General features: G+C 41.1%; 3 protein-coding genes across 3 annotated transcripts; all 3 read right to left on the minus strand.

Annotated features, from left to right (window-relative positions):
* Positions 1-1,063: 1,063 nt before the first annotated feature.
* Positions 1,064-15,922, minus strand: LOC306788772 (polyamine-transporting ATPase 13A3-like; the record flags this gene model as incomplete). The annotated part of the gene is given in 32 exon segments (XM_079284415.1): positions 1,064-2,514; positions 3,071-3,166; positions 3,395-3,475; positions 3,702-3,790; positions 4,173-4,354; positions 4,715-4,892; positions 4,987-5,059; positions 5,363-5,459; positions 5,692-5,801; positions 6,375-6,417; positions 6,546-6,625; positions 6,766-6,897; positions 7,157-7,320; positions 7,480-7,604; positions 7,758-7,878; positions 8,078-8,228; positions 8,775-8,792; positions 8,904-9,026; positions 9,306-9,456; positions 9,881-9,942; positions 10,903-11,091; positions 11,227-11,384; positions 11,534-11,696; positions 12,807-12,940; positions 13,185-13,257; positions 13,384-13,518; positions 13,626-13,695; positions 13,845-13,928; positions 14,079-14,149; positions 14,309-14,482; positions 14,795-14,968; positions 15,872-15,922. Coding segments are annotated over 32 exon segments (3,735 nt in total). The 3' UTR covers positions 1,064-2,331.
* Positions 15,923-18,379: 2,457 nt separating this feature from the next.
* LOC306789801 (piggyBac transposable element-derived protein 3-like) lies at positions 18,380-19,606 on the minus strand (the record flags this gene model as incomplete). The annotated part of the gene is made up of 1 exon (XM_079285870.1): positions 18,380-19,606. One exon carries the CDS (start codon positions 19,604-19,606, stop codon positions 18,380-18,382), a length of 1,227 nt encoding a protein of 408 aa, XP_079141996.1.
* Positions 19,607-20,230: 624 nt separating this feature from the next.
* LOC306788744 (nucleolin-like) lies at positions 20,231-25,317 on the minus strand. Its single transcript, XM_079284364.1, has 15 exons — positions 25,193-25,317; positions 24,506-24,581; positions 24,387-24,422; positions 24,169-24,306; positions 23,698-23,778; positions 23,291-23,356; positions 23,070-23,193; positions 22,757-22,914; positions 22,356-22,485; positions 22,034-22,173; positions 21,748-21,877; positions 21,530-21,663; positions 21,277-21,403; positions 20,995-21,185; positions 20,231-20,577 (listed from the first exon to the last, which is right to left on the minus strand). Exons 1-15 carry the CDS (start codon positions 25,205-25,207, stop codon positions 20,516-20,518), a joined length of 1,608 nt encoding a protein of 535 aa, XP_079140490.1. The 5' UTR covers positions 25,208-25,317; the 3' UTR covers positions 20,231-20,515.
* Positions 25,318-25,366: the final 49 nt, after the last annotated feature.

Below are 25,366 nucleotides of genomic sequence, written 5' to 3' on the forward strand. Positions count from 1 at the left end.
TTATTTCTTATGGTAATAAAGAGGAAATGTAGGTGACTGTCATGTTTCACATTTATTTCATTTTTAACCGGAACTAGAAAACTATGTACCGGATACAACAGCTGTAAATAGTTACATGAAAATACATACAAATCAAACGTTAAAATCAACGGTTATAAAAACACAGCAGCAAGTGTCTCATTTATTCATTATATTGCTTTAATAACCAAAACATCATCAGTCATGTACAGTCCCTTAGTGATGTTAGACGCTGTAGTTATGTTTCCTTGCAAACAAAGAAAGTCGTATTTGAGGAAAAGAGCAGAAAGATTTTATAATAACAATCAACGGACAAATAATTTAGATTTTCTTATGAACTAACGCACTCTTGCGCCGTCTTTCACCACACACACACACACACACACACACACACCGTCAGCGGCAATACAGTTTTTAAAAAGGGACACAGAATTTCTGCTTCTCTCTTCCACAGGAAGAATTTCAACCGAAGCAACTCTAAGACAGAAATGCAGCAGTGGAATGTTTTCTGTCTTAGAAATACAGTACCAGAACCAGTTATGTTGATGAAATTGCTAAAATGCGTAAGTGTTTCACGTTTCTTTGAATCCATACGACCTAAAACTGTTTTACAACTTTTAGAGTTTAGCAGCAGCTAAAGATAGTGGAGGAATGTACGTTTGTATTTACAGTGAAGCAGAAATAATTATCCAGTGCTTTCAGGCCTTAAATGGACGTGGTTCACATATTTAGAATATAGTAATGGTTCACGTGATTAAAAATGTTTAAAACTGGAGACCATGCTGCGATGGGATCACAGCAGTCACAACGCCAAATTGGGCCAGGGGCATAAAGTGTGTGTGTGGGTGGGGGGGCTTAACCCACTTCAAACCCACCCTTCTTTGAACTTGACCTTTATTTTGATCTCAAAACCGCCTCTGTGGCAGATTCTGCTACAGTAGGGCTGCGGTCGAAAAATCTAAAAGTTAACTCCTGACGTCTGTTCCTAAACACTTTTCCTTGACCTCGACGGAAAACATAAAGGTCAAGGACCGATGTGAAGGAGAATTCATAAGGATTTCGGAAAAGAGAAAGAACCGCGTTGCCCAGAAAAAACGACTCCACTTTCACTAAACTACATCATTATTATGCAACGGTGGCTGTCACTGACGCAGGTCTACGATGGCGAAACTACAACGAAGGAGGACTACAAAACGCATAACATGACCGGATTCAACTGTTTGGTTAGTTTTGTATTTTTAATAGTTTTTCATAGGCCGAGCTTGTTTTTGTTGCTGATGCTTCTTGTTATTGAGAATTTGTTTATTGACAGTTCATTATATTTTGTATTCTTGATTTGTTTTCTTACTTATTTGTTAAATGTTCAAAGCAAATAAATACATATGAAATGAAACATAAGGATTGTCACCATCTATTCATATTCATCAACATGAATCCCATTACTTTATGAGTATATGATAATAATTGTTAAACCTGTGCAAGATAGGCAAGATGTGCAAAGAAGTTTGTTTTCATGGCCGAATGGTGCGTCACTTTAAATGTTGCCACCGCAAGGAATTGGGGGAAGGCTTTATCTACTTTCCTTTGGTGAAGGATGTTCCAGTGTTTCCTGTGCTATAGGAGCTAAGTAAGGAAGCATTGAAGCACCTTTCCTCAGCATTGAGAGACAGCGAACAGCTCTTATCATGGCGGCCACTTAGATACTTCCGGGTCATTCCACTCGGTTAGGAACCTTCAAGCGAAAAGGACTTTTCGACCGCAGCCCTGTGTCTCCAGGACCACATTTTGCCACGACGAGACACACGAGGAGAAAACAATACCGTGTGTCTCTGTCACGGCTGGTGACAATTGAAAGACTTATTTGACACTCTTATGCCATTCTCAATGTCAAGTGTTTTTGCATTTTGTATGGCACTGGTAGTAACATTTTACTGAGTAAGACATCAGGTCATCTTAAAGTAATACTTCAACATTTTGGGATATATGCTAATTTTCTTCTCTTTTCAGCAAGAGAGCGTTCCATATTTCCAAAAGTGTTGAACTATTCCTTTAACAGAAGCCTCTGGCTCCAGTTTCAGCAGTGCGACAAGTGCAGCGTGTCTGTTCATTCTGATGTACGAGGAGCTCACAATGTCGGTCATTCGTTGCACTAGGAGGCCTCACCTTCATGAGGCTCCCGGATTGTTTGCTGGCATCCAGCGGGTTCCACGTCCCACACACATGATCTGAGCGTCCGTCACACCTCTGAGCTCAACTCAAGCTAAGGCTTTAGGTTTAGTCTGTGCAGTAGTTTGCTTGTTGGTCACGTTGGTGTCAGAGGCGGGCAGAGATGTGGGATTGTAGATCGCTGGCGTAGGTGACAGTGGAGGGTCTGGGAGGCCAGTCGGTGGCGTCCTGCAGCTCCAGGGCCAGGTGCATGTAGCGCACCCTCGGGGGCTTGTTTCTCCGACAGAACAACCAGGAGAGGAAGGACGAGCCCCAGCGATCATTGGCCTCCTGGGAACACGTAAAGTATGAGAAACCAGGCAGCAAGTCAGCAATATGCTTGTCTTTACGTTATCTCTGCTGAACGCATGAGTGAGGCAGTTTTGTGACCAAAGCACCGAATGTGTTAGATTTTATTCACATTGCAAGATGAGTCACGGTGCTTTTTTTTTTTTACTTTCAGGAAATATTGGGATTGGTTGACAATTTTAAGTTATTACACTGCTCATTGCATTATCATCAAGAGCGTTCCTTCATTTATCCTTTTTTGTCAAGTTGCAGTCACAGATTCCTGCACTAGTGATTCCTGAAAGGACCACCGATTGATTCACGAGATCAGCAGAAATACATTTTAAACACAAAGACCAAAAGGAACCGTCGTAGACTGAAAGATGAGCTATTGGATTATAACATTTAATATTAATTTTTTAGATTTTGATTATTTATACAGCATGTAACAGGACATCGGAGAAAAAAATGAAGCAAGAGAATTAGAGAGTTAAAAGTTAATGTACCAAAATCGTTCATGAAAGTGAAACCAGACAAAACAAAAGTGAAGCTTCCCAACCTGAGGCGTGTCAGCAGAGGGGGGCTCTGCGGGGCGATTTACCCCCTGATTGCATCTGAAAACTAGCCTCCGCAAGATGATGTCAAGGATCAAAATCTACGGGAGATTTCAGTGGGAACTTCAGAATACGCTGCTCATGAAGATTGGGTTACAGCCACAGAAACACACAGAGAAAGAACTCAAAAGCAAAAAAATAAATATGATTCATTGATTTCATTGATTAAGCAGGGAAAAAAAAAAATCAATGCATGCAATGCAGTCACAGTATTCCAATCAAAAGAGGAGATCAGTCACAGAGAGCTTGCAGGGTGTGATGTCTTGTACCTCCAGCATGAAAGACACCGCCGCATTCACTATGACAATGATGACCAGTGTAACGCGCCAGTCATGGGGAACACACACGATCTGAGTGGAGGCAGAGCAGCAGGAAGAGAGCACTGAATGCAAAACCACACACACACCATCAACGGCATGCACCTTCCCGGCAGCCATTGTTACACCTTCACTCTTCTTCCGAAACTTTTCTCTACTTTCACGTTTCTTGCTATTCAAATCTACAACCGGGACACATGTTGTATATTTTACAGCAGGCAGCACAACAAAGAGAAAACATTAGAAAAAGCAAGCTCACCTCCAGGAAGCTGTCGATGGCAGGAACAGGATACAGCATGATGAGGACGACAAAAGTATACAGACTGACACAGGACAGCATGAACGGCCCTGATAAACAAAATGAAGTGACGCCAGCTTGAATGGCTGTTTTAAATTTGCAAGAATACCGAACATAAGTGAGTAGTGCCAGTAGAGATTGTAATACTCGTATTGAAGTGATAAATAAATGCCTTTAAAACAGGAATGGATGCATTTCTCAAATGAATTCTAATTTGAAAAACTGAATTTAAAATGAGTTTAAAATGACAGTTTACTTTTCATTCAACTTTCTATTTGACATAACATCTTTATCATCTTTATTAATTCAAGTCATACCTCTTCTAACTGTAATGCTTTTTCAGGATTGTAAAAAATACGTGTGCCGATTATAATCTCTTTCCATGCGCAACACACCGACGATCAATCATCGCTACGAATAAATAAGTCTCACAGTTCTTGTAGCTCGGCTGTCTGAAGGGCTTTCCTTTGGAGAAAATGATGGCTACAGCCAAATACTGGAAGGAGGAGACGTAGAAGAGGGTGGTGTTCTCGTAGTTCTTGATGTTTTTGTGGTCGTGGGGGCTCGTTACATTTCGGCTGTGAGAGAGACCGGAGCTGGAAACATTACAGGCGCTAAAGGAGGAGAGAAGCAGATAGTCAATGCAAAACCTCTGGAAAGTTCTGCATTCATAAATTAGAAAACAATAAAAGATGTCAGACTTTTTGGGCTTTCTGTTCTACTGTTTTTCTTCTGTTTGTCTACTGACCAGCTTACCTTATTTAAAATCGGTTACTGTATCTAACCACAATTTCCCCGTCAGATATGAATAAAAACAAGGCAGTAGACCAGTCAGACTAGTAATAAATCAAATGAGATGGACAGTGTATTTTCTTTGCAAAAGTCTGTATATAGTAGCATTGACATATATTTACCAACCAGTGATTTACTGATTCATAATTTTAGCTGGAGCTAATTTCAGGTATGTTACTCACTCTGACTGAGGCGTCCATGTCTCGTACCAGCTCTGCTGTCGTACGAGGAGGAAAGCCAGGACCTGGAAGACCAGGCAGGTGAGGATCTGGGTCAGAACTGAGCAGAGCAGCTGGCCGGATATGAGACTGGAGGGCGGGCGGTGCCACACCAGCTCCTTCCATGCCGGGTTCAGACTCACTGAAGACAGAAGTTAAAATAATCGTTTGCTTTTCGTCGAACCCCACCAAATTCAAACGTTGATTAAAAGCTTCTTTTTTTTCATGCTTCTCACTTGTGAAGGCAATGATGAGAATGATGGCAATGTCAATGAAGAGGAACTGGAAGTCTCCCAAGCTGCTGAGAATCTACAATATCAGGAAATAAACCACGATGAACCTTCTGTCTGTCATGTGGGAACCGTAACAGTGTTTGTAACTCAATGGCACAAACCTCGCAAGTTAACAGATGCAGGACCTTCAATAACATGAAACAAAAACATGTTGCTTTCACCTTATCACATTCAAAGCACCAAGGACATGAATAAACACCAAGCAGTATGCAGCTGGAAACATCAAACATATTACAGTCTCAAAGAGGAAGAATTAATTGTTACAACAAAAAGTTTTTTGTTTTTTTTTGATCAACGTAAATCAATACAACGCGTTTACCGAATAGAGCAAAGTGACACTGAGGTACTGGATGATGCTGTAGAGAGCCATGAACTTGAACACGCAGAATGATGTTATGAGGGCAGCTCGGCCCTCTCTGACGAAGAAACGACATTCAGAGTCAATAGAAAAAGGTTAAAAGGACAATTATCACAGTTGGCACCAAAATGTAAAAGTAAAACTGAGAATGTTATTAACCGTGTACCCGGTGTCTGTCTCGTTACACCCCTGGTGGTTACTGACAGAACTGATGCGACGATGATCATACTTTGTCGTGTATTTCTGAAATGTCAAATTCTGTAATCCGTATGTTTTTTGTGAGTTGGTACCTGATAAGGTTGGGGACACAGGAGATGTTTGAGGTGGTGGAGGTGAACGGTGACGCAACAGAAGCCTCTAGCTCAGACAGAGAGATCCCACAGTGAGCTCTCTTCAAAGCCTGAGAGAAAAAAAAACAAAAAAAAAAACAAAAAAAAAAAAACTTAGTTGGTCTCACTGTTTATTAAAATATTACCAATAAGAAGAGGTGGGAGCTTCAATGTGACACCCCTGTGTTTGTGTAATTAGATTTTTCAGATCTTTACTACATTTCCGGTAGACATATTTTACATTTTAGAAACGACTTACTAGTATCATACTAGTAACTTTGAAATATAAGGTTTTACATTAGAAACACGACATTATATTATATATGGATATATGTGGGTCTGCATATACCACTTACAACTTTTAAATTATAAAAATATTTCAACACAAAATGTTTCTTAATTGTTGGATAGTTGACTATTTTTCAAATGTGATAATGGGTTTTTTTTAGTAAAGGAGCAACAAACCACTTCACACTCATTTGCTTTTACAAAGTTTCAAGCGTTCTGTCAATTTTTCTGCAGATCCTGAGAGCCAATCAGACACCAGCATGTAAACTGCTTTACAAAGGTGTCATCAGTCTTGTAATGGGATGAAGTACATTGATGTCATGATTTGAAAAAAATAATGAATAATCCATACTTACTCCACAGTCATTTGCACCGTCACCACACATCCCAACAGTGTAGCTGGAAGGAGAACAGCGGGTGAAAGTTGTACATTTGCCAGTGGTGATGAATCACATGAACGTCAACAGACGAAAATCAAGATCATCAACAGATTAACAGCTGAAGCCACAAACACATGAGAGACTCACTCAATGCTCTGCAAGACTTCCACCAGCTGAGTCTTCTGGTCTGGAGCCATGCGGGCAAACACAGTGGCTTTGAGCACGAGCTGCAGCGCCCCCGTGTGGAGAGACACATAATTACAGCAACATCCAATATCGCCGTGGTAAGACAGAAACGAAAACTGCCCCCGATGTAAACCTAATACCAAATCTGAACAGGTGTTTGCGTCTGAAGACGAACCGGTACCTTTTGGACGAGTTGAGGGAAGTGCTCAGTGATAACAGCGAAGGCTCTGCCAGTCACAGCAAAGTGATAGCTTTGCTCCTGCTGAGTAACTCTCTTGTCATATACCCCGTCCTCCAGGTTTATCTCCACAGTCTGAAGGAGTATCAATGAGTCAATACCCCTCGAACACCAAAAAACTATCAAACTGTAGTATCTTACATGACTTGTGGAAGACTCAATGGGACACCTATTTGGCATCGTGATTGGCTCAAATTATTTTTGGAGCAGTTTTAATTTTCCCAGGCTAATAAAGATAGAGAATACAAATATCCTCTACCATGAACAGGCTTCTGTTTTTTATCATATATTGATTTTATTTGTTACTCAGTGGCCCGGAGGCTTTTTGTCTCACCTGATTGTCCTCGTTGGTCTGAGCTGGGTTGTCAGTGTCATGCCATGTGATACTGGCAGGGTGGAAATCCTTCGGAGGTGCAGCATCTGCAATAATGACGCGCTCATGTGCTCGCACCATCCCACAATCTCGAGCCACAGATATCGCTGTCAACATGTTGTCACCTAACAAGAGGATAAAAGAGAGAAAAAGGGGGAAATAAGAGAACGTACTGATGTTGAAATTCAGAATGATGTCCTTAACATATCAGCTGTCGATGCAATGATGATGACATGACATTAAAACAAACGTAATTAGCGGATAAAGTCACAAAACTGAGTCACCTGTGACCATCAAAGTGCGGATGTTAGCTTGCCGTAACTCAAGTAAAACCCCAGCTGTCTCCTCTTTTATTTTGTTCTGCATGATGACCAAACCAAGGAACTCCATGTTGGTTTCTATCAGGTCCCTAAACGCAACAAATATAAACAACAAATCATAGACATGTTTATGTTTTAGTGCAAGTAGCACTGTAAATATTTGGACTGATTTTTAACAGTTACAGTGATTTGGGGTCTCTGCCAGTAGCTACGTGCAGTGTTATCTGTGGAGGGAAGAGTACCTGCTGAGGCTCTGGACTTTGTGCCAGGAGAGTTTTGACTCCAGCTGTCGATGTGCCAGGGCAATAACCCGGAAGCCCTGCCTGGTGTAGGTCTCCAGAGTCTCTGTGAAGCTCTGAGGGACTGAAGAGAGCGACAGAGCCACGTCAGTCTGGCCTTTGTTAAGACGAGTGCAGTATGTGGAAGAGATATAGAGGCCGGAATCAAAGACACTGAAATCCTTGTTTTATTGACTGTTCATTACTTTGTGTATCTTCATAGTGATGCCAAATGAAGGGAGGAAATATCAACCCAAACCTTTAACATAGAGGACGTGTCAAACCTGTGTGCTGTCTGCAGAGGCTGGCCACAACCTCCGGTGCTCCTTTCAAGTAAGCATTCATGTGTTTTTCACCCAGCCTCCTGACCACCACACTCATCCTCTGCAGGGTGGAGGAGAAGGGGAACTGACGCACAATACCGATCTCACAGGACTGGGGAGAAGAAGACACGATGTATACATGTTCAGTGCAAAAAAAACAAAAAAACAACTTCAAATCAGTTTATATTTCACCTTCAGTGTAAAACGAATAAGAAGATCGTCCTCTCATGTCTGTACGTTAAATACGGAGCAACAGCAAAGAGATGCTTAGCTTAGCTTAGCATAAAGGCTTGAAACAAGGGGAAACAGCTAGCCTGGCTCTGTAGAACCATCTGTCAACCAGGACCTGGAGTCACGTCATCGCTTCGAGGTTGCCAGGCAATCTGCATGTAACCCCCCCTGTAAAACCACAATTTACAGTTTTTACACGTACAGATTGACCGAACATGACGTTGCGTGTTAATTAGTGAGTCCAGTCTTTATGTTATGCTAAGCTAACCAGTCGCTGGCAGTAGCTTCATATTTAACATAAAAACATGAGATTAGCGTCAATCTTTTCATGTGACTCTCGGCAAGAAAGTGAATAAGGGTATTTTCCAAAATGTCGACGTATTTGCTGTAAGAAATATGAAGATTTCATGAAAAAAGGACAACTTACTGATAATGCAGACAGCTCCTGGGAAAAGGATTTAATAATGGTATAATTTGAGGTCAGGCAACTACATTATCTTTACAGCTATAGAGAAATATACTGATCACAAAATAATGACGCGGAGAGGTACTGTACCATGTTGTGAGTTAGCGGATTGTTCTGGTTGGCTTCAGGGACGGAGTGCTTTGGAGGTCGCACCACTGTGGGCATTATGGGATTGTGGAGTGTAGTCTCTTCCTCTGTGGGCTCCTCTAGGATCTAACAAAAATGAGATCATACGATATCTTAATAACACGTTGAGCTTGTAGACTCCTTCACACTTAGTCTAACCTTAGTCCGTGCTTCCTCTTCAAAGGAAGAGGCATTTTCTGCTGTTCATGCTGAAGTATCCATGGAGCCAGACTGTAACCACTCTAGCCAAGAAGAGCTTTCTCTGCCAATGCGATGAGCGTGGTGCTGCATAATTCATGTACAGACAGGGATCCCAGCGCCAGTGACTAAGCTCGTTGGGTGTAAACATTGAAAATCTTTGCTTACCCAGCCTGTAGCGCTGAACATCTTGAGGTCTAAAGGGTCTCCGGAGAGCTCGCCCTCGATCTTGGTCAGTGAGTGGCAGGCAGCCATGCAGGCCACAAATACAGTGTTGACCAGACTTTCTTTAGCTGCATCAGCCTCTGGAGGAGAAAATCTGTGATAGGAAGGGACGAGAGAAGGAGGATACCATTTTAAATGGATGATGCTGAATCAAACTGAAGGGAATTTAAAAACTATCCTTTTTCCGGAGAGTTAAGAATCTAAATGTTAATAAAAACTCCACATAAAAACATAGTGCACTTTTACTGATTTCAGTAAACAAAGGTTTTGTTTTTCTTTCTCTAATGTACGAGGAAGGTACAGTCGGTGGACTGAAGGCCAAAGCAGGCACAAGTCTCTCTTTCAGATCTCTCAGGTGTGTAAACTGAACAATCAACTGAGAAACAGTTTAGAGATAGAATAGATAGAAAATGAAATACCCGATAGAAATGTCATCTCATCTGTTGTGTGGTTACTCTCAGAGAAACTCATACAGATGTTTATGCAAAAGACAACAAATACAAAAGGCTCTCTTTTACCTGCCACCTTCAGCTGACTGAACACCCCACAGGTCCAAACCATCTTCTGTCAGAGTCCCAGTCTGGAGGAAAACAGACATTTAATGCACCAACACAAACCGTATTAATCAGGCCCTCAGAGTAGGAAATGAATGCTCATAAGCCTCAATTCTAAGAGGTACAGAAATGTACTTTGTCTTGTGTTTGAATCATGAAAGTAAAATAAATAATTGAACTTTCTTAATCTCTTTTCTTAATGTACAACATATATAGAAATAACATTGAAGAATTCAAACTGTGAGCTTCTTTAAATAAATTGTCTGACTGCAACACTTGGCTGCTGGAATGTTGTAGTTCTGTCCAAAAAAATAAAAATAAAATAAAAAACAGTTAAGAGACACTTTCAGGCAGTGTGAAACCACAGCTATGGAACCAAACTTTGATTTCAGGCTGCGACTAATTATTGTTTTCAGTAAATGAATGAATGTTTGTTTCAATTCATTTCTCAATTGTTCAAGATGCTGAAAAATGCCCGAGCTGACAATTTGCTTGACATATATTCACATTTCACTTACAAAAGTGACAAACGATTAATCAGTTGCCAGAATCGTTTCAGCTCTACTTTGATTGTTCCTTTTGCACCAACAGTATCTCCATACTCACTCAATGCGACATAATGAGGACTGTTTCACACTGTAGGAAGTTTATTCTTTTAGATATTTCAAAGTCACATTATAGATTGAGATGCTTTCCAAGTGAATCGATACCATTAACATAATTTAAGAAGCATTATGCTTGGTGCTGTGGCCAAATGGAATCAATGTTCAACTACATCACTGCCTCAAGACATCATGACTCATCGTAATTTGTGATTTTGACGGTCGTAAAACCATGAAGTCCTTCTCCTTGCACTTGAACTGGAAGTGGGTTCGGATGCCTCATAACTAACTTTCACGCATTCTAAGTTCGGAATTTATTCAGTCCAAGTTAAGCAATCCTAGAAAAGATGATAGTATAGCCACATATGATGGTTCAGACTATACCTTGTCAAAACAAACCAGGTTCAGTTGACCGCACATGTTGATCCTCTGAGGACTGATGCAAAAGATGCCGACTCTCTTCAGACGACGCTGCGCGTACACGATACCGGCTGTCATGGCTGCCGGTAGAGCGGGCGGCACGGTGATGGTGATGATGTCCAGAGATTCGATGACGATGGTTTTAGCTGGAACCTGGATGAGATCGATGAGGAACCATCAATGACTGACAAAGACGGATTTCTATCGGACAGTAGAATCCGAAAGCCTCTGTGAGATACAGCATCCAAATGTGAGCTTCTCCTCTCGTGTCCCAGAAGAACAGGTTACCTTTTTCATGATACTGAGGACGATGGTGTAGATGAAGCCGATGCCTGCCACTCCCACCAGACACAACAAGAAAAGGTAAGCATCGCGGTACAGCTTGAAGTCTGTGGGTTTAGGGTGGAGGATGGAGCGCACAAGTTGGCCTTTCTCTGTACTGAAGCCTGTGGCAACACATAAGTGATGACATTTGATTATTTTCATCTTCTTGTGAATACATTCAACCCCGAGGGCGATCAGTCTACAGCGAAAGCTAAATTATCAAAGCTATTTTCTTAAAGAAGGCCGCAAGCTGTTATTCCCTCTGTCTCACCTGTTCTGACTACAACAGCCTCCACCGGCTCTCCAGCGTAGAAGCGCGTCTGAATGACGTGGGTACCACAGAACAGGGTGTATCTCTTATGCTCCTCCACGTTGAAGCTCATGGACGCCTCCTCGCCTGAACTGGGCAGACTTGTCTTGGTAACTGGCACGCTCTCTCCTGAAGATGGACGGAGGATTAAAATCAAATAAAAACACCTTAAAACAGAACAAAAGCTGCAGAGTTGTGCGCCATTTAAAATAATGAATCAACCAAAATATTGCACCAAACCAAGAAAGTTGCCCACGGAATGTGATAAAACTATTTATTTTGTTTGCTTTCATGAATTCATAGTTGTGTGGATGGCAGAGAGCGATTGATTGCATGACATAGTTACCTTTGTTGTATTATTATTTGTGACAGATATTCATATTAGTGAAGGTCTTTCTCTGTCCCCTCTCAGAATCTACCACAGCTTTAGTAGGTTTTGTGTCAAGGACTCTGGATTCTTTTTCAAGACCACAACTGTGGGGCTGTCGCTAAATTGCCTGTGAATTGTCTGATTTATTTGTTGATATCATAAACTATGATTATTCACACACATTTAATTCACCTCTGCAATGCCTTTTGATTCATTGATCAAGATATTTGTCATGTAATAAAGAGGTGAATGTAGAGGAATCTTCATTTGTTTTCTGTGGAAACGTGAATTTTTCAGATCAATTTGAGAACTGCCTCCGGTTTGCATGTTCCACATTTTATCGTAACTGTGTCAGCGTGGGACTCGCCCTGACTTGGTCTTAGTCTCGACTTGGTCTTGACCCCTCAACGTCTTTGTCTTGTCTCGTGACTTAGGTCTCGGTTTAGGTGGTCTTGACTACAACGCTGTTAGTAGCAGCAGTGGAAGCACTAAAATACATCAGCTGGACCAATAGTACAAGCTGAGCAGCATCATCTTTCAAAAACAGTGGTAATCACTTTGTCAAGACAATAAAAATGAAGGCCAGTTCTCTCGTGTGTGTCTAAATAATAAAACAAATGAAAATAAGACACCTTGGAAATAGTAGTTTGACAAAAAACAATTTTTTTTTAAACTCAAAGTCCATTTGCTAGCTTTTCCCAGGATGTACAACAGGAAAACTCCATGAAAACTGAGTAAGCGCCGTCTGCTGAGGAAGACCTTGAGATGCAGTGAGAAGCACCAGGAAACGCTAACAAGTACACATTGGGTTAAGATTTGTTTGTGTGATAGTAGAAGTATACACTATAAGTATAAGGATATACAACCTGTCAACATGCTCTCGTTTACAATGCAGGTCCCGTGTATGAGCACAGCGTCGCAGGGCATGATCATCCCATTGGCTGGAATAACGATGACATCACCGGGCACAAGATCTGTTGACATGGCCAGTTCAATATCTAGGAACAACGTTGAGCGGGAATGAGACACGCTCTCTCTGCAGGGAATCATGAGGATGCTACTGGAGATCAATAATGTGATTCATGCATTACGGAATAACAGAAATAAAAGAAGAGGACTTAAATACTATACTACATCAAATGTAAACACTATAACGCCTTCAAAACATTAAGACATCAACATTAGTCATTCCTGAATAATTGACAGTCTTGTTTTCACGAATAGCCAGAGAGTGAAACATACCTTTACTTCCTCTGCGCACTGAAACACGGACCACGCTGTGTGCTGCCACCATGTCATGCAGCTTCACGTATTGCTGGAATAAGAGAGACACAGTATCATAGAAGGCTTCTGGAGACACACAAGATGCTGAATAGAGACTTCTCTGGACAAGATTATCAAAGGCATTTCCTACAAATACTGCTGTTCCTGTATGACTCACGCTTTTAATGGTGTACAGTGAGGTAGCTATTGAGATCACAGACATAAAAACTATGGCTGTGGCATAATAGTAGTAGTCATCAGCACTCCAAAGGATGACACTGAAGAGCTGGAAGATGTAGAAGGGATTCAACACCTGATAGAGGACGAGAAAGAAACGCGTCAAAGATTAGCATTGGCGGTGTTAGTATGCTAAACAAAAATAAAAGCGGTAGATGCGATATTAAAGAGCTCTGAACTTACTTCCTTTATGAGGATCTTGAATAGAGACGGCACTCTTACAGCAATCTCATTCTCCCCGAAAAACAACCTCCTAATAGAAAAAAATAGGAATTTTAAGCAGTTTGTAACTTTAACATGGTCACATGCCTGAGAGGCAGTTTATTTGTGGATGCTTGCTCTGTGGTTCATAAGTTAAATGAAACATGGTATCTGTAGGAAGAGATAGAAATGCGTGTGTACCTGTAGTCCTGCAGTGTTTGAGAAAGTCCAGAGCTGTGGTCAGAGTGGATGCTCGCACAGCTCACCTTCACATCCTCCAAGCCTCTAGAAAAGTCACACATTCATTTCTACTGGGCAACACACAAAGTGTGCATACTGTACCAGCTGTTCAATAGCAGACATGTAGTTTATTTAGCAAAGATATAATAAACTATTTCCAAATACAAGCACGTTGTTTTTCATCTGGACTCTTACTTGTACAATTCAAAGTTCTGCATCACATCATTCCAGTAGTATTTGGTGCTGTGGTGGGTGAAGTAGTGGATCTAAGAGGGGGAAAGAGATGGTCACATATTGACTGTGTAACAACTTTACAGACACTTCAAAACCTGCCAATTAGTGATCGGGACACAAAACTTAAGTTAATGCCTTTGGTATAACTGAATATTAATCTGGAATTAGCATCAGATGAGCAACTGAGGCACCTGAACAGATTGTCTAAATGTCCCACGATGCTCCACGCGCTCAGCGCTGATGCCGTGCTCTCCGTCTCCGTTCGGCAGCTGGGCAGCGGACTGAAGATCCAAGCTGTCAAAGGGTTTATTCCCCGGAGCCGACATCACGTGCACTTTGGCTCGAAACCACTGCTTGAACTCATCCTGTTTAGTAATATAAATTGCCTTGCCTGTTAGACATGCTGAATCTATAATTTGGCGAGTAATTCTGTGTGTGTCAAAAAATGTAACGGCAGCACAAGAGCAAACTCAGAAGAAGTGGATTCACCCACAAATAAAGCTATCGTAAAAATATTCGCTCGTTTGTTTCTTTGTTTAAAAGCGGAGGAACACAGCAATAGCCTCATTTACAAACGCTGAATTTACTTTACTTATTTTCCTTGTTTGAAAATCAACTTACAGAGAAAAATTGTTGCGTGAAAAAAAAAAAGATCGGAAATTCTGCCGTTTTCCTACCGTGGTCCTGAGCAGAAGTGTGTGTGCGTTCCTCAGCGAGGCGTGTGTGCAGGTGCCCTTAACGCCCCACTCAGGCAGCCAGTAGAGCAGGAGCAGCAGGAGACCCCCGGAGAACACAGCACCTACACCCACCAGGATCCTCTTCCACAGACAGGGCTGGTAACCACACACCTCCTGCACGGCCAAACACTCATGTTATCACACTGAGGAGCGGGACGAATGTCCTGCTCAGTGGCTCGTCATGTGGGACAATTAAATACAATCTTAAAATAAAGCTGGTACTGTTCTGTATTTCTCTTATTGACAACAAAGCCCATGACCCATTTAGCGCATCAAGTCTTTTTCGACAAAAAGAAAAAAAAAAAAACTCTTCACATTGACATTTCAATAGAGTTTTTCTGACGCAATACTTCAAAATGTGCAAAACAATATGTGAATGGAAACACGGCAAATGTAATTGTACATCTCTCTCAACAGGCATTTCTAATAGCAGAACTTTTGACTTGCTATAGTTGGAAAAGCAAACAAGGGTTAATAATAATAATAATAATAATAACATCAACGATCTGTTCTATATTCTAGAGTCCCAGTGAGCCACGACAGTGAGTGAGCCAACATGCACATCACCAGAGAGCAGCTAATCTGTGCTTTCCCTGCTGTGACATGTCAAAATGTCTTCATGAAAAAGGACAATATTCAATATAATTCAGGCTTTAGTTACACAGAGATTACTTGTCAGTAGAATTCATCTACTGTTGATCTTTTCATGGGAGTTGACAATAAGAAAAATAATTGAGCACCTGATTGGTGGATTTTATTGAGGACAGAGTCAAGATAGCCGTTTTACCCTCTATTCTGACTTGTGAAATTGCCAAATTCTCCAAGTTACTTTGTGTGAGTTCTGTGGCTGTCAATTCAAATATAATCAATTTAAATGATATCATTTCAAAGGCAAAATGCTACAAACCTCCTATTGCTATCATTTGTTAACAATATAAAAATGTTAGCATTGGATGAGTCAACGGAAGAGACAATGTTGACAGGGAAAGCATTGTTGAAATGAGAAATTATATTTACCATCTCATCCTCCAGACCCTGGTTTATAGTCGTCACCTCGCTCATCTGCATTGTGTCACAAGTGCAACTACTGCAACAAAAAAAGAACGAGCGATGACTATGTACTATGATTCCAACAGGCGCTTTACTCGCTGAAGCTTTCTTATCACAGAAGTCTTCGACTCCGTCTGATCAGCTGAGATGTTACAACTTCTATCTAGGTCACGGGTATGAAAATATTCAGTTTTATGACTTCACAAGCCGAAAGAAACACAGATGGTGAAAGAAAGTCAGTCACTCATTTACTACATATAGCGTTGAAACAGAATTTTCTATATCTACTTGGTAAATAAAGGAAATATCTCTTTCAACTAACAACCTGACTGAACATAAACAGACACTGTGTTCAAAGTCTTTAATCGTTTATCGAGCATTAGCTGAGATGGAGATTGAAGTACAGCCTCATTTTGGCTTGATCAAATTAAGTCAAAGTTTGATCTGTAGGATTGTAAACTGAGCATCGCAACTTGTGTGTTGAGCGATGAGTGCAGGATAAGCTGTAGTTCAATGAAACTGTTGCACCATAAACACATGTTTATGTTCAATAACAGTCACACCTGCAGTAATATTCGACTCAAAGTCCATTACACCTGACCTCTCAATACGCACCATCTTGTATGAGGTTGTTTTGAAGCAAAACATTTTTGGATTACTTCACATCCCTCTGGATTCATATGTTTTGCCTCCAAATCCCAAGAACACATATTTTAATATGTTTTTAAAAGAAAACTAATTGATCCAGGTTAGGTACAAACGTAAGACAATACACTACATCTGCTATGAAAAATGTGAAAGTGTAAGGCGCGGAACTTTTTCTCCATCTTACTTAAAGCCTGAGCAGCATCCCAAACATTAAGGCTGGCTGTGTGCAGTGATGATGCTTTTCTGTAGCGGGTCATGGAAGAGTGGAGGTAAGACAGTCAAATAAATGCAGCAAAAACAAATACAAATCCTGTTCGAAACCCTAATGCGGTCTTGCAAGCCAGTCAGGGCTTTGGATAAGATTTATTTTTCAGCCGGACAAAGACCTCAAACACAGCCAAAGCTACACGGGGCTGGCTTTAAAACAACTATGTTGCAGTGCTGGAGGAGCCAGAGGAGTCCAGGTTTCAGACCAATCCAGAAATGATTGCAGGGTCCCCTATTGCAATTTGCCATAACTTTTTTAGGTTTACATAAGAAATACTCGATGTGCAAACTTATCTACCTAGACTCAACTATCGCACACTGACCTCAGGGAGCAAGTACATCCCTGGTTTGTGTTTATCGTAAATTAGATTTGTAGATATTTCACACAGACAAAACACTTGTGGGTGTCAAGTAATCAATGAACCCCGCATAATAAAAGTTGTTACACATTAAGTCAAATGAGGTGGATACTTTTTACAGACACTGAACAGCCTCGTGTACTGTTGATCTGGTTTTAATTGCTAAAACAGAGAAACCTCAAATCGGACGTTTCCTATCAGAGCGTAAAACAAACATTTCAACACTGGATCAGCATTAGATAATGAATGAGGAGCCATTTTCAGTCGCAGTTTGAACCACTTGTTACATATTCGTGTAACTGTTTCGCAAGTCGCTGTTGAGCTGTGATCAAACTTAATATCCTCACGAGACAGACGCGAATATAAACACCGTGTCATTAAGCACGAATGCGTCCGCATTAACTTACCGACGACTCCTCTCTATCAACGCACGAGACGTTGCATAGACCGGCGAGTGAACCGCTGCACTAAAAGTTTGCTCGCATGCCCTTCTGCCGTCGTGCAACACTGTGGATCTGACACGCGCCCACACAACACGGATCCACGCTGCGCCGCGATCGGACCGTCCTAAACCGGTCCATTCAGAAGGAAGTGGGGGGGAAACAGGATGTGAGGTCACTGAAGGACACCGCGTTTGGGCTGAATTCCTGCAACAAATCGGAGAAGACGGAGACGTGTGCGAGGAGCAGTGGCGGGTGCTGAGCCTGTCCACCGGACTCTCGTTTTCACTGCCTCTCTCCACGCACTCCACGTCTGACGTGACTGAGATTTCAGCAAGTCTTTGGAAAATCTTCCGGGTCTTCATCACAGATGTTCGAACATGACTCAAAGACACATCTGGTGTGGTTTTCAAATTTATTTGTCTTCACATTAGGATCATATCTTTATCAAATTGTCACATGAAAAAAAAAAGAAATAATGTGATAACAAGTCAGAGATATTTCATGACAGGTCTAAAAAGGTTTAAAGTACAAAATATAAGTACACAGGAAATTCTAAAACAAGCTGCGAGAGAATAGAGGGAATGCATTTAGGAGGAGCTCTATGGCATGACTTTTTATTTTAGGGGGTAAAAAATATTTGATCCCATTTTTGGGGAGCTTGGGGAGCTTGAGTTTGTGTGGGTTGGGGTTTGAATCAGTGACAAAGAACACATGTCCTATTCTGTCCTATTCACAGTCCAGTCACGTGAACACATGTCCTATTCTGTGTGGAACCTCAAGAAGCAGTTATTGCTGGATGTGAAGCAGAGGTGGACATCACATTTCTGGCACTTGGCTTTTGGTGTACCTCTGCACCCTGGTACTTTGCATCTCCCCTTCTTTTCAACCATTATGATCCAGTGGGCTGTGGCATCAAGGCGCACATCAGGGACTGGAATTGGAGCAGCAGGTCCTTTTCTCCTCTTTTTCGCGTGCTCACTAGCAATTGTGGAACTGGGACGACCTTTCCTGCGCACCAGGCTCTTTCCACTCTTGCAAAGGCCTTCAGCGATGTATGATTTGAAGGCGTAAAGCTTCATTTGTTCCTTCTTCTTCATTCCGTTCCCTTCACAATCTCTTCGGTAAAGCAGCCAGGCGGTCACAACGATTAAATCCAAAAAGTGGAACACCAGACGGTGGTACCATTTTTTTGATCTGATTTTTGTGCGGTACAGTGCAATAAGGGAGTCAAGAAGATCCACTCCACCCATATTCTTATTGTAAATCTTCACCACAGCAGGGCGGGGGACTTTGAGGAGCATCTTCTTCTTGCGATCCCACCTCTCAACCTCTGTGACTGGGTGGGCTCCAGTGTAGTCACTCAGAATAGTGACTGAGCGGTTATCATACCATTTGACAACATGCAAGGTGGTTTCTCCAACCATGGCCATCTTCTGCTGAAAGGATCCACGTCCTGTTCTCTTCAGCTCAGCATCGCTCTTCAAGCTGACCCCTGGTAGTCGGTTGCAACGGACAGTACCAATGCAGTGAATTCCCTGTTGTGCCAGTGTGAGCACAAGAGGGACACTTGTGAACCAGTTATCAAAGAAGAGCTTGTAATTCTCTTGCTTGGGTATAGACTGGGCCAGGCGGAGGACCACATTGCCGCTTGCTCCTATATCTGCCAGCTCAGGGGGTTGCACAACTCTTCCTGTGTAGATTTCAAAGTTATGGGGGACACCGTCGGAGCCAGCCAAGACGAGTATCTTATACCCCCATTTCTTTGGTTTTGATGGCAAGTATTGCTTGAGCCTGTTTCTTCCCTTGAATGGAACCATCTGCTCATCAACAACCAGATTCTCGCTCATTGGGATGGACATCAGTTTGGAGTTTAGATGAGTAACTAGTGGTCGGATCTTATAGATTCGGTCATTTTCCTCCTGCCTCTCGTCATCGTTATTGAAGTGCAGGGCTTTTTTGATGGCCTCCCATCTATTGAGTGTCATTGTATCGGCTACCTGGGACACTCGGCAGGACTCGTTCCAAAACATGCGGGTGCCTGGTAATCCAAACAATGACATGTAGACCACAATACCCAGGAACTGCTCCAGTTCCTGGGTACTGAGTTTAAGGGGCTTGTTTGGGTCACATTGTATGGCATATAAATTTGATTGCCATACAATATCCTTAAGAATGTCTTCAGAGAAAAAATGCTGAAAATACTTAAGGGGGGACATGATATCATTCCAAATGTTACGGCCCTGCCATTCTGGGTGAGCATAGAATGCATTGTGGGATGTTCTCCACCGGGGTAGGCGTGGATTTTCAACCTCTACTATATCTTCATCCTCATCCTGATCCACAGACTCACTGTCACTGTCATCAGACAAGCATTCTCCTAAAAGAAAAGCACAAATTTGAATGCGTCATATTCAGAATTAATGAATGACACATTGTTCTACTGACTGACCCCTAATCTCCTAACTGTCTGGCAAACCTGTGCGGTGATGGTATTTCGTGTCGGTGGCAGAGAATAAATAGTCTGACTTGACTGAGATTTCAGCAAGTCTTTGGAAAACCTTCCGGGTCGTCATCACAGATGTTAGAACATGACTCAAAGACACAGCTGGTGTGGTTTTCAAATTTATTTGTCTTCACATGAGGATCATATCTTTATCAAATTGTCACATGAACAAAAACGACATAATGTGATAACAAGTCAGAGATATTTCATGACAGGTTTAAAAAGGATTAAAGTCCAAAATATGTCAACTAAAATAACAAGAAGTCACGTGTCATGCCATCAGGTAGACTAACATTACTGTGCACATTCAACCTTGAGTTCATACATGTTTTCAGATTGTTGTACGTTTATAAAGAGGAAAATATCTACATGACAACTTTTCCCATGCAAGTCAGCCTTTAATTTCCACTTCTTTGGCAGCATCCTGTAGTTTGCCAGCTCCATGTTTCTTACCTGGAATAAATAAATAAAAGTTTTACTTTTCCTCAAAAAACATCGAAACAAAAAGAACCAAAGTAAGACAGTAAAGTCAAGGCGTACATCAATTGACCTTTGTCGTTGATGGAAACCACACACAAATGCAAAATAAAGAAATACCCAGATACAACAAGCTCTCCCTGTATCAAACATTTGATGGATTTGAGCAAAACATCAGCTGAATATTGCAGGTCACAAGTGGGCAGCGCAACAAGCTGTAAACACTTTGAATTTTCCACTATGTTAGCTATTTGCTAACTGTGTCTGTCATGTATCAGTTCTGGGCAGAAGGCAAAATGTGGTTTTATCAGAGCAGTTGCCTGCTGATCTTGGGGTTGAGAGAAAAAAAAAAATACAACAATGAGACTTTGATACACTAAACTCAAGTGTTACCTTTTCTTTTGCCTTTTCCTCCTTTGCCAGCCTCCTGGCCTGCAGGCTGTCCACCAGGTGTCAGAGGAGCTGCTGCACCCTTGGCTTTTGCATAAGCCACAGTCACTTTGCTGCCATCGATCTCGCAGTCCTCCATGGCTTCTTTGACAGCTTTGCAGTTCTCGTCGCTCTCAAACTCCACAAAGCCAAACCTGAGGCACATGTAACATAAAACAAGTCAGTGTGAAGCATGAAGCAATTATTACAATTGTGACAATAAAAAGATAACTGTTGGCTACCCACATTCTTGAAACTCCTTTCTTTTTAGTTACAGTGACTCTTGCGGTGAAAGCCCCTTCAAAGGCACTTTTCAGAGTCTCTGCGGTCGTCTTCTCGGTGAGGCCCATCACAATCAGCGTTTTTGTTTGGACTAAAGAAAAAACGCGTGTTTTCATTACTCATGAATACAAACTGACTTTTGAAACACTTGAAATGTATGTTTTACGATTGAATATTAGACCTTCATGAACAGTATGAAACGAACAATCCTACACACATTTTTCCTGCTCTGGTTTTGCGTCTAATTTGCAGAATTGCACTCTGGTATCCCTGCCATCGATTTTCAAGTTTTTGGATGACTGCAAGGCCTTTTCAGCATCTTCCACAGCTGCAAACTCGACAAACGCAAACCTGCAGAGGATTACAGATGTTTCGTTAGAATATTTAAATACTCTTCACTGGAAACAAAATAAAGACCAGTGTACATGTTCTTACCCCCTTGATTTGCCTTCGGCTTTCGGTACGGTGGCACTAAGAGCTGTCTGAAAGACTTTCTTGAGGGTTTTTGCTCTCACGTTGGGCCGCAAATTGCTCACAAATAAGGTTTTACTTGGAGGAGCGGGAGCTGTGAGAAAGAAGAGAGATCTTTTGTAAACACAGATAAATCACAAAATCCAGATTCAATTGATTGATGTACCGATTTTTTTTTTAAAGAACAATTAAACAGCTATAGTATGAGGTCATCCATCGACGGTAGATTTCTAAATGTTCAGTGATTTACCTTCTTCTTCGTCGGGATTAGCTACATCTGGTTTTTCGACAGAGTCCACAATCAAAATCCGGCCTTGAATCGCGACTCCTTGTTTTTGTTGGCATACATTATGAGCAATCATTTTGTTTTCAAACTCCACAAAGGCAATGCTGTTGGAAAATAAGGACATTTCAAGTAGTATTAATTATAAATATCCAATAAATGCATGTTTAGATTATCATCTTAACCATTGCATTCCTAAATATAATACTTTTAAAACAAATTAAATCTTTTTGCACACCAATGTATAGTGAGGAAGTGGACCTTAACGAAGGTGTTTTTAGTCTCTCACCCTTTCTTTGGGCCATCAGTCCCATTAGGAAACCGAACATCGACGGCCTTTTGGAAGATTTTCAGAAGGTCTTCTTTTGTTGTGTTGTACGGGATGTTCTTCAGAAGCAAACAGTTCTCATTTTTGTTTTCTAAACACAGCACAGTACTCAAGTTAGACATGTCATCTTTATCACCCTCCTTGGACATTGTGTTTTCTATTAATTGTTTTACATTCACAGATCATTATATCATGAAGCCATTATTCTAGCAGTTAATGAAAAAAATAGTTGTATAGACTAAACGATGAATTTCCTTCTTGTAGATTTAACATACAGTACAAGTTGCACCGTTATCTAATATGGCAAGTTACACAGAAGTTAAATAAATGTGTGATCAAACAATTATATTTCGTCAAGTTACCTTTTTTGTCTTTTCCTGGAGTTTTCTTCTGAACAATCTCCTCACTTTTGACCTTTGCTTTGGCGATCTTCATGGGCTTATCGTGCATCATTTCTCCATTTAGCTCCAAACCTTTGGTCAAGTCCATCTCTGAGGCCAAATCTACATGTGCATGTTTTCTACAACAGCAAAACATTACATCAGAGTTTATTTAGTATTTAAAGCAGCAGCAATATTACTTTGAAAAGGATGAGACAAACAACATCAAATGCACCTACTAGAGGGTTTCCTGCCTAAAGGGAGCAGACAGTAAAATGTTAAACAGCATACTCACTTGGACCGGTGAAGTCTGATGTCTTGAACCTGGAGACTTTGTGTCATGAAGTAACTTGTTAATGAATCTTTGACTTCATCGAATGTTTTGGAGTTGTTCAGGTTGCCAACAAAAAGACAATATCCTACAACAAAATAAGAGAGTGAAATGTGTGAGGGCAAGAGTATAAGGCACCTTACAGGACGAAGCATTTAGCAGTCTGTCTGATTCTGAGTTCATACCATCATTGATGAGCTTGGTTTTCTTTGCCGGGGAGGCCTCAGCAGAAGAGGGGGCCTTCCGTTTTACTGCAACCGAATAAAAAGTGTTATAACTACGTCATAACTAACTAAAGTGAGTTCAAATGGTAAACAGCGTTCACAATTTCTAGTCTCTCCTAACTTTTTCGTACTTGACACCTGTCATTAAGACTTTATGCTGCACAAGAACACCTTTTTTATTTTTACAACTTCAAGATATACGTAATCTGTCGCGTTGGTATTGGTTTCAGTTTGGTATTTTAATGAATGTTCAGAGTTTCAATGTTAAATGTGTTGCTGTAGTGCCAGAAGGAGGAGACTCATCCTCATGACACATCATTTGACACCACTCACACAGACACTTTTGTGTGGTGGCATTTTTGCAGTACCTCCAGATTCCTGCACCTCTTCCTTCATCTCTGCATCTGCACTCTGAACGGGAGCGTCCTCTGTGGAGTCGACTGCATCAGCTGAAGAGATGATCTGAGTTAGTTTTTCTGGCAAAAACAGTCATGATTTGATTTAAAGACAGTGAGAACCAGGTTTGCAGCCTCCATTGAAGCCTACAGAGGGCGAGTGTTTCACAGGTGAGCAAGATGAGTATCATCATCATCAGCGTTTAGACTAACATAACTAACACCTGCAACTTAAACGACAAGACACATACCCGTTGATTAGAAAAACAATAAGATTTATTTGCTTTCTTTTTGACCTGAAGAGTAAGTAGGATCTTTAAGATTAAAAACATAAAGACTAACATATCACCTGCAAAATGAATGATGAATATTTTTCAGTGGAGGAATATATATATAAAAAAAGATAATGCAATAGTAACTTTTGATTGTTGTAAACATCCTTACCACTGTCCATCATCTGATCACTTGCATTAGTTCCCTTTTCTGGATCATCAACTTCTCCTCCCTCGTTCTTCTTGTCCCAGGATATAGTCACAGTGGACGTACTTCCCTTTACTTTAATGGCAGTGTCCATCTGATGATCTAAAGATGCAGCTTTGTTACTGGCACAGCTCAGAATTGTAATCGGACATCTTGTGTAATGCATTTTTCTTGCACAGTACCTAGTTCAGCTTGGTCCTCTTTAGGGGCACCCTCCACTGTTAATATATTGAATTATATAATGTTATTGTCATTATTGAGTAGTCATACTTGCTGTAATTTTTTTAAAGATATTACTTGCCAGTTTCCACATTGTCCACTTCTTCTACATCTTCAATGGTGTCCACTTTGCTTTGTCGTTTACTACGTCTTGTAGCCTGAAAAAGACACAAACACGTTAATCAAATAATGAGACTGTGTTCTTGTGCGCAAGCCTCACACCAAAAATGTCCAATACTGATTAACTTGTCAATTAGTTTTTAAGATTAAATTCCCACCATGCCTTAAAGTAATGGAATATGAAAATAACCACGTGACAGGGCCCAAAGGCCCTCACAGTCAAATTATACGTGTAGCGAAGGTAAGCAGCAAATCCTCACATTTTACAGGCTTAAACCAGTGAACGTATTTTATTATCCCTTAGTAACTACTTAAAAACTTGTAATGATTATCAAAACTGATATAAACTAAAATTAGTTTCTGTCAATCGACTAACAAATTCTAGTCTTAAATGTAATAACGTTACTGTGACGATGTACCCACTTAAAAACATACAGACACGTTTTCCAGCTGCAAGTTACCCACTTGAAACAGTGCTTGTAACGTTTGGCATAACCGTTCATAACCAGTTTATCGCCAGCTAAGCTAACCAAGTGTTAGCTAGCTTGTTAGTTTGTAGATATCGTTAAAAACATGTTTACCGTGGAAAAATCTACTCTGTGCCAGTTGGAGCCTGGTTAATATAAAAGTTAAGTAATGTCATACTTACGTTTTCCTTCGCCATAGTTTTTGTTACAACACCACGAGATCGTAAGCGTCGCAGCAGAAAATACACGTGTGTTGAGCTTAAAACATCCGCATGAGACCAGTTTGCTCTACGCAGTACGCAAGCGTGTCCTGTACTACGGGTGCCCACAGGGATATCAGCTTTTGGCGATTCACC

This window comes from Melanostigma gelatinosum (assembly GCF_949748355.1).
Source record: "Melanostigma gelatinosum genome assembly, chromosome: 15".
NCBI lineage: Eukaryota > Metazoa > Chordata > Actinopteri > Perciformes > Zoarcidae > Melanostigma > Melanostigma gelatinosum.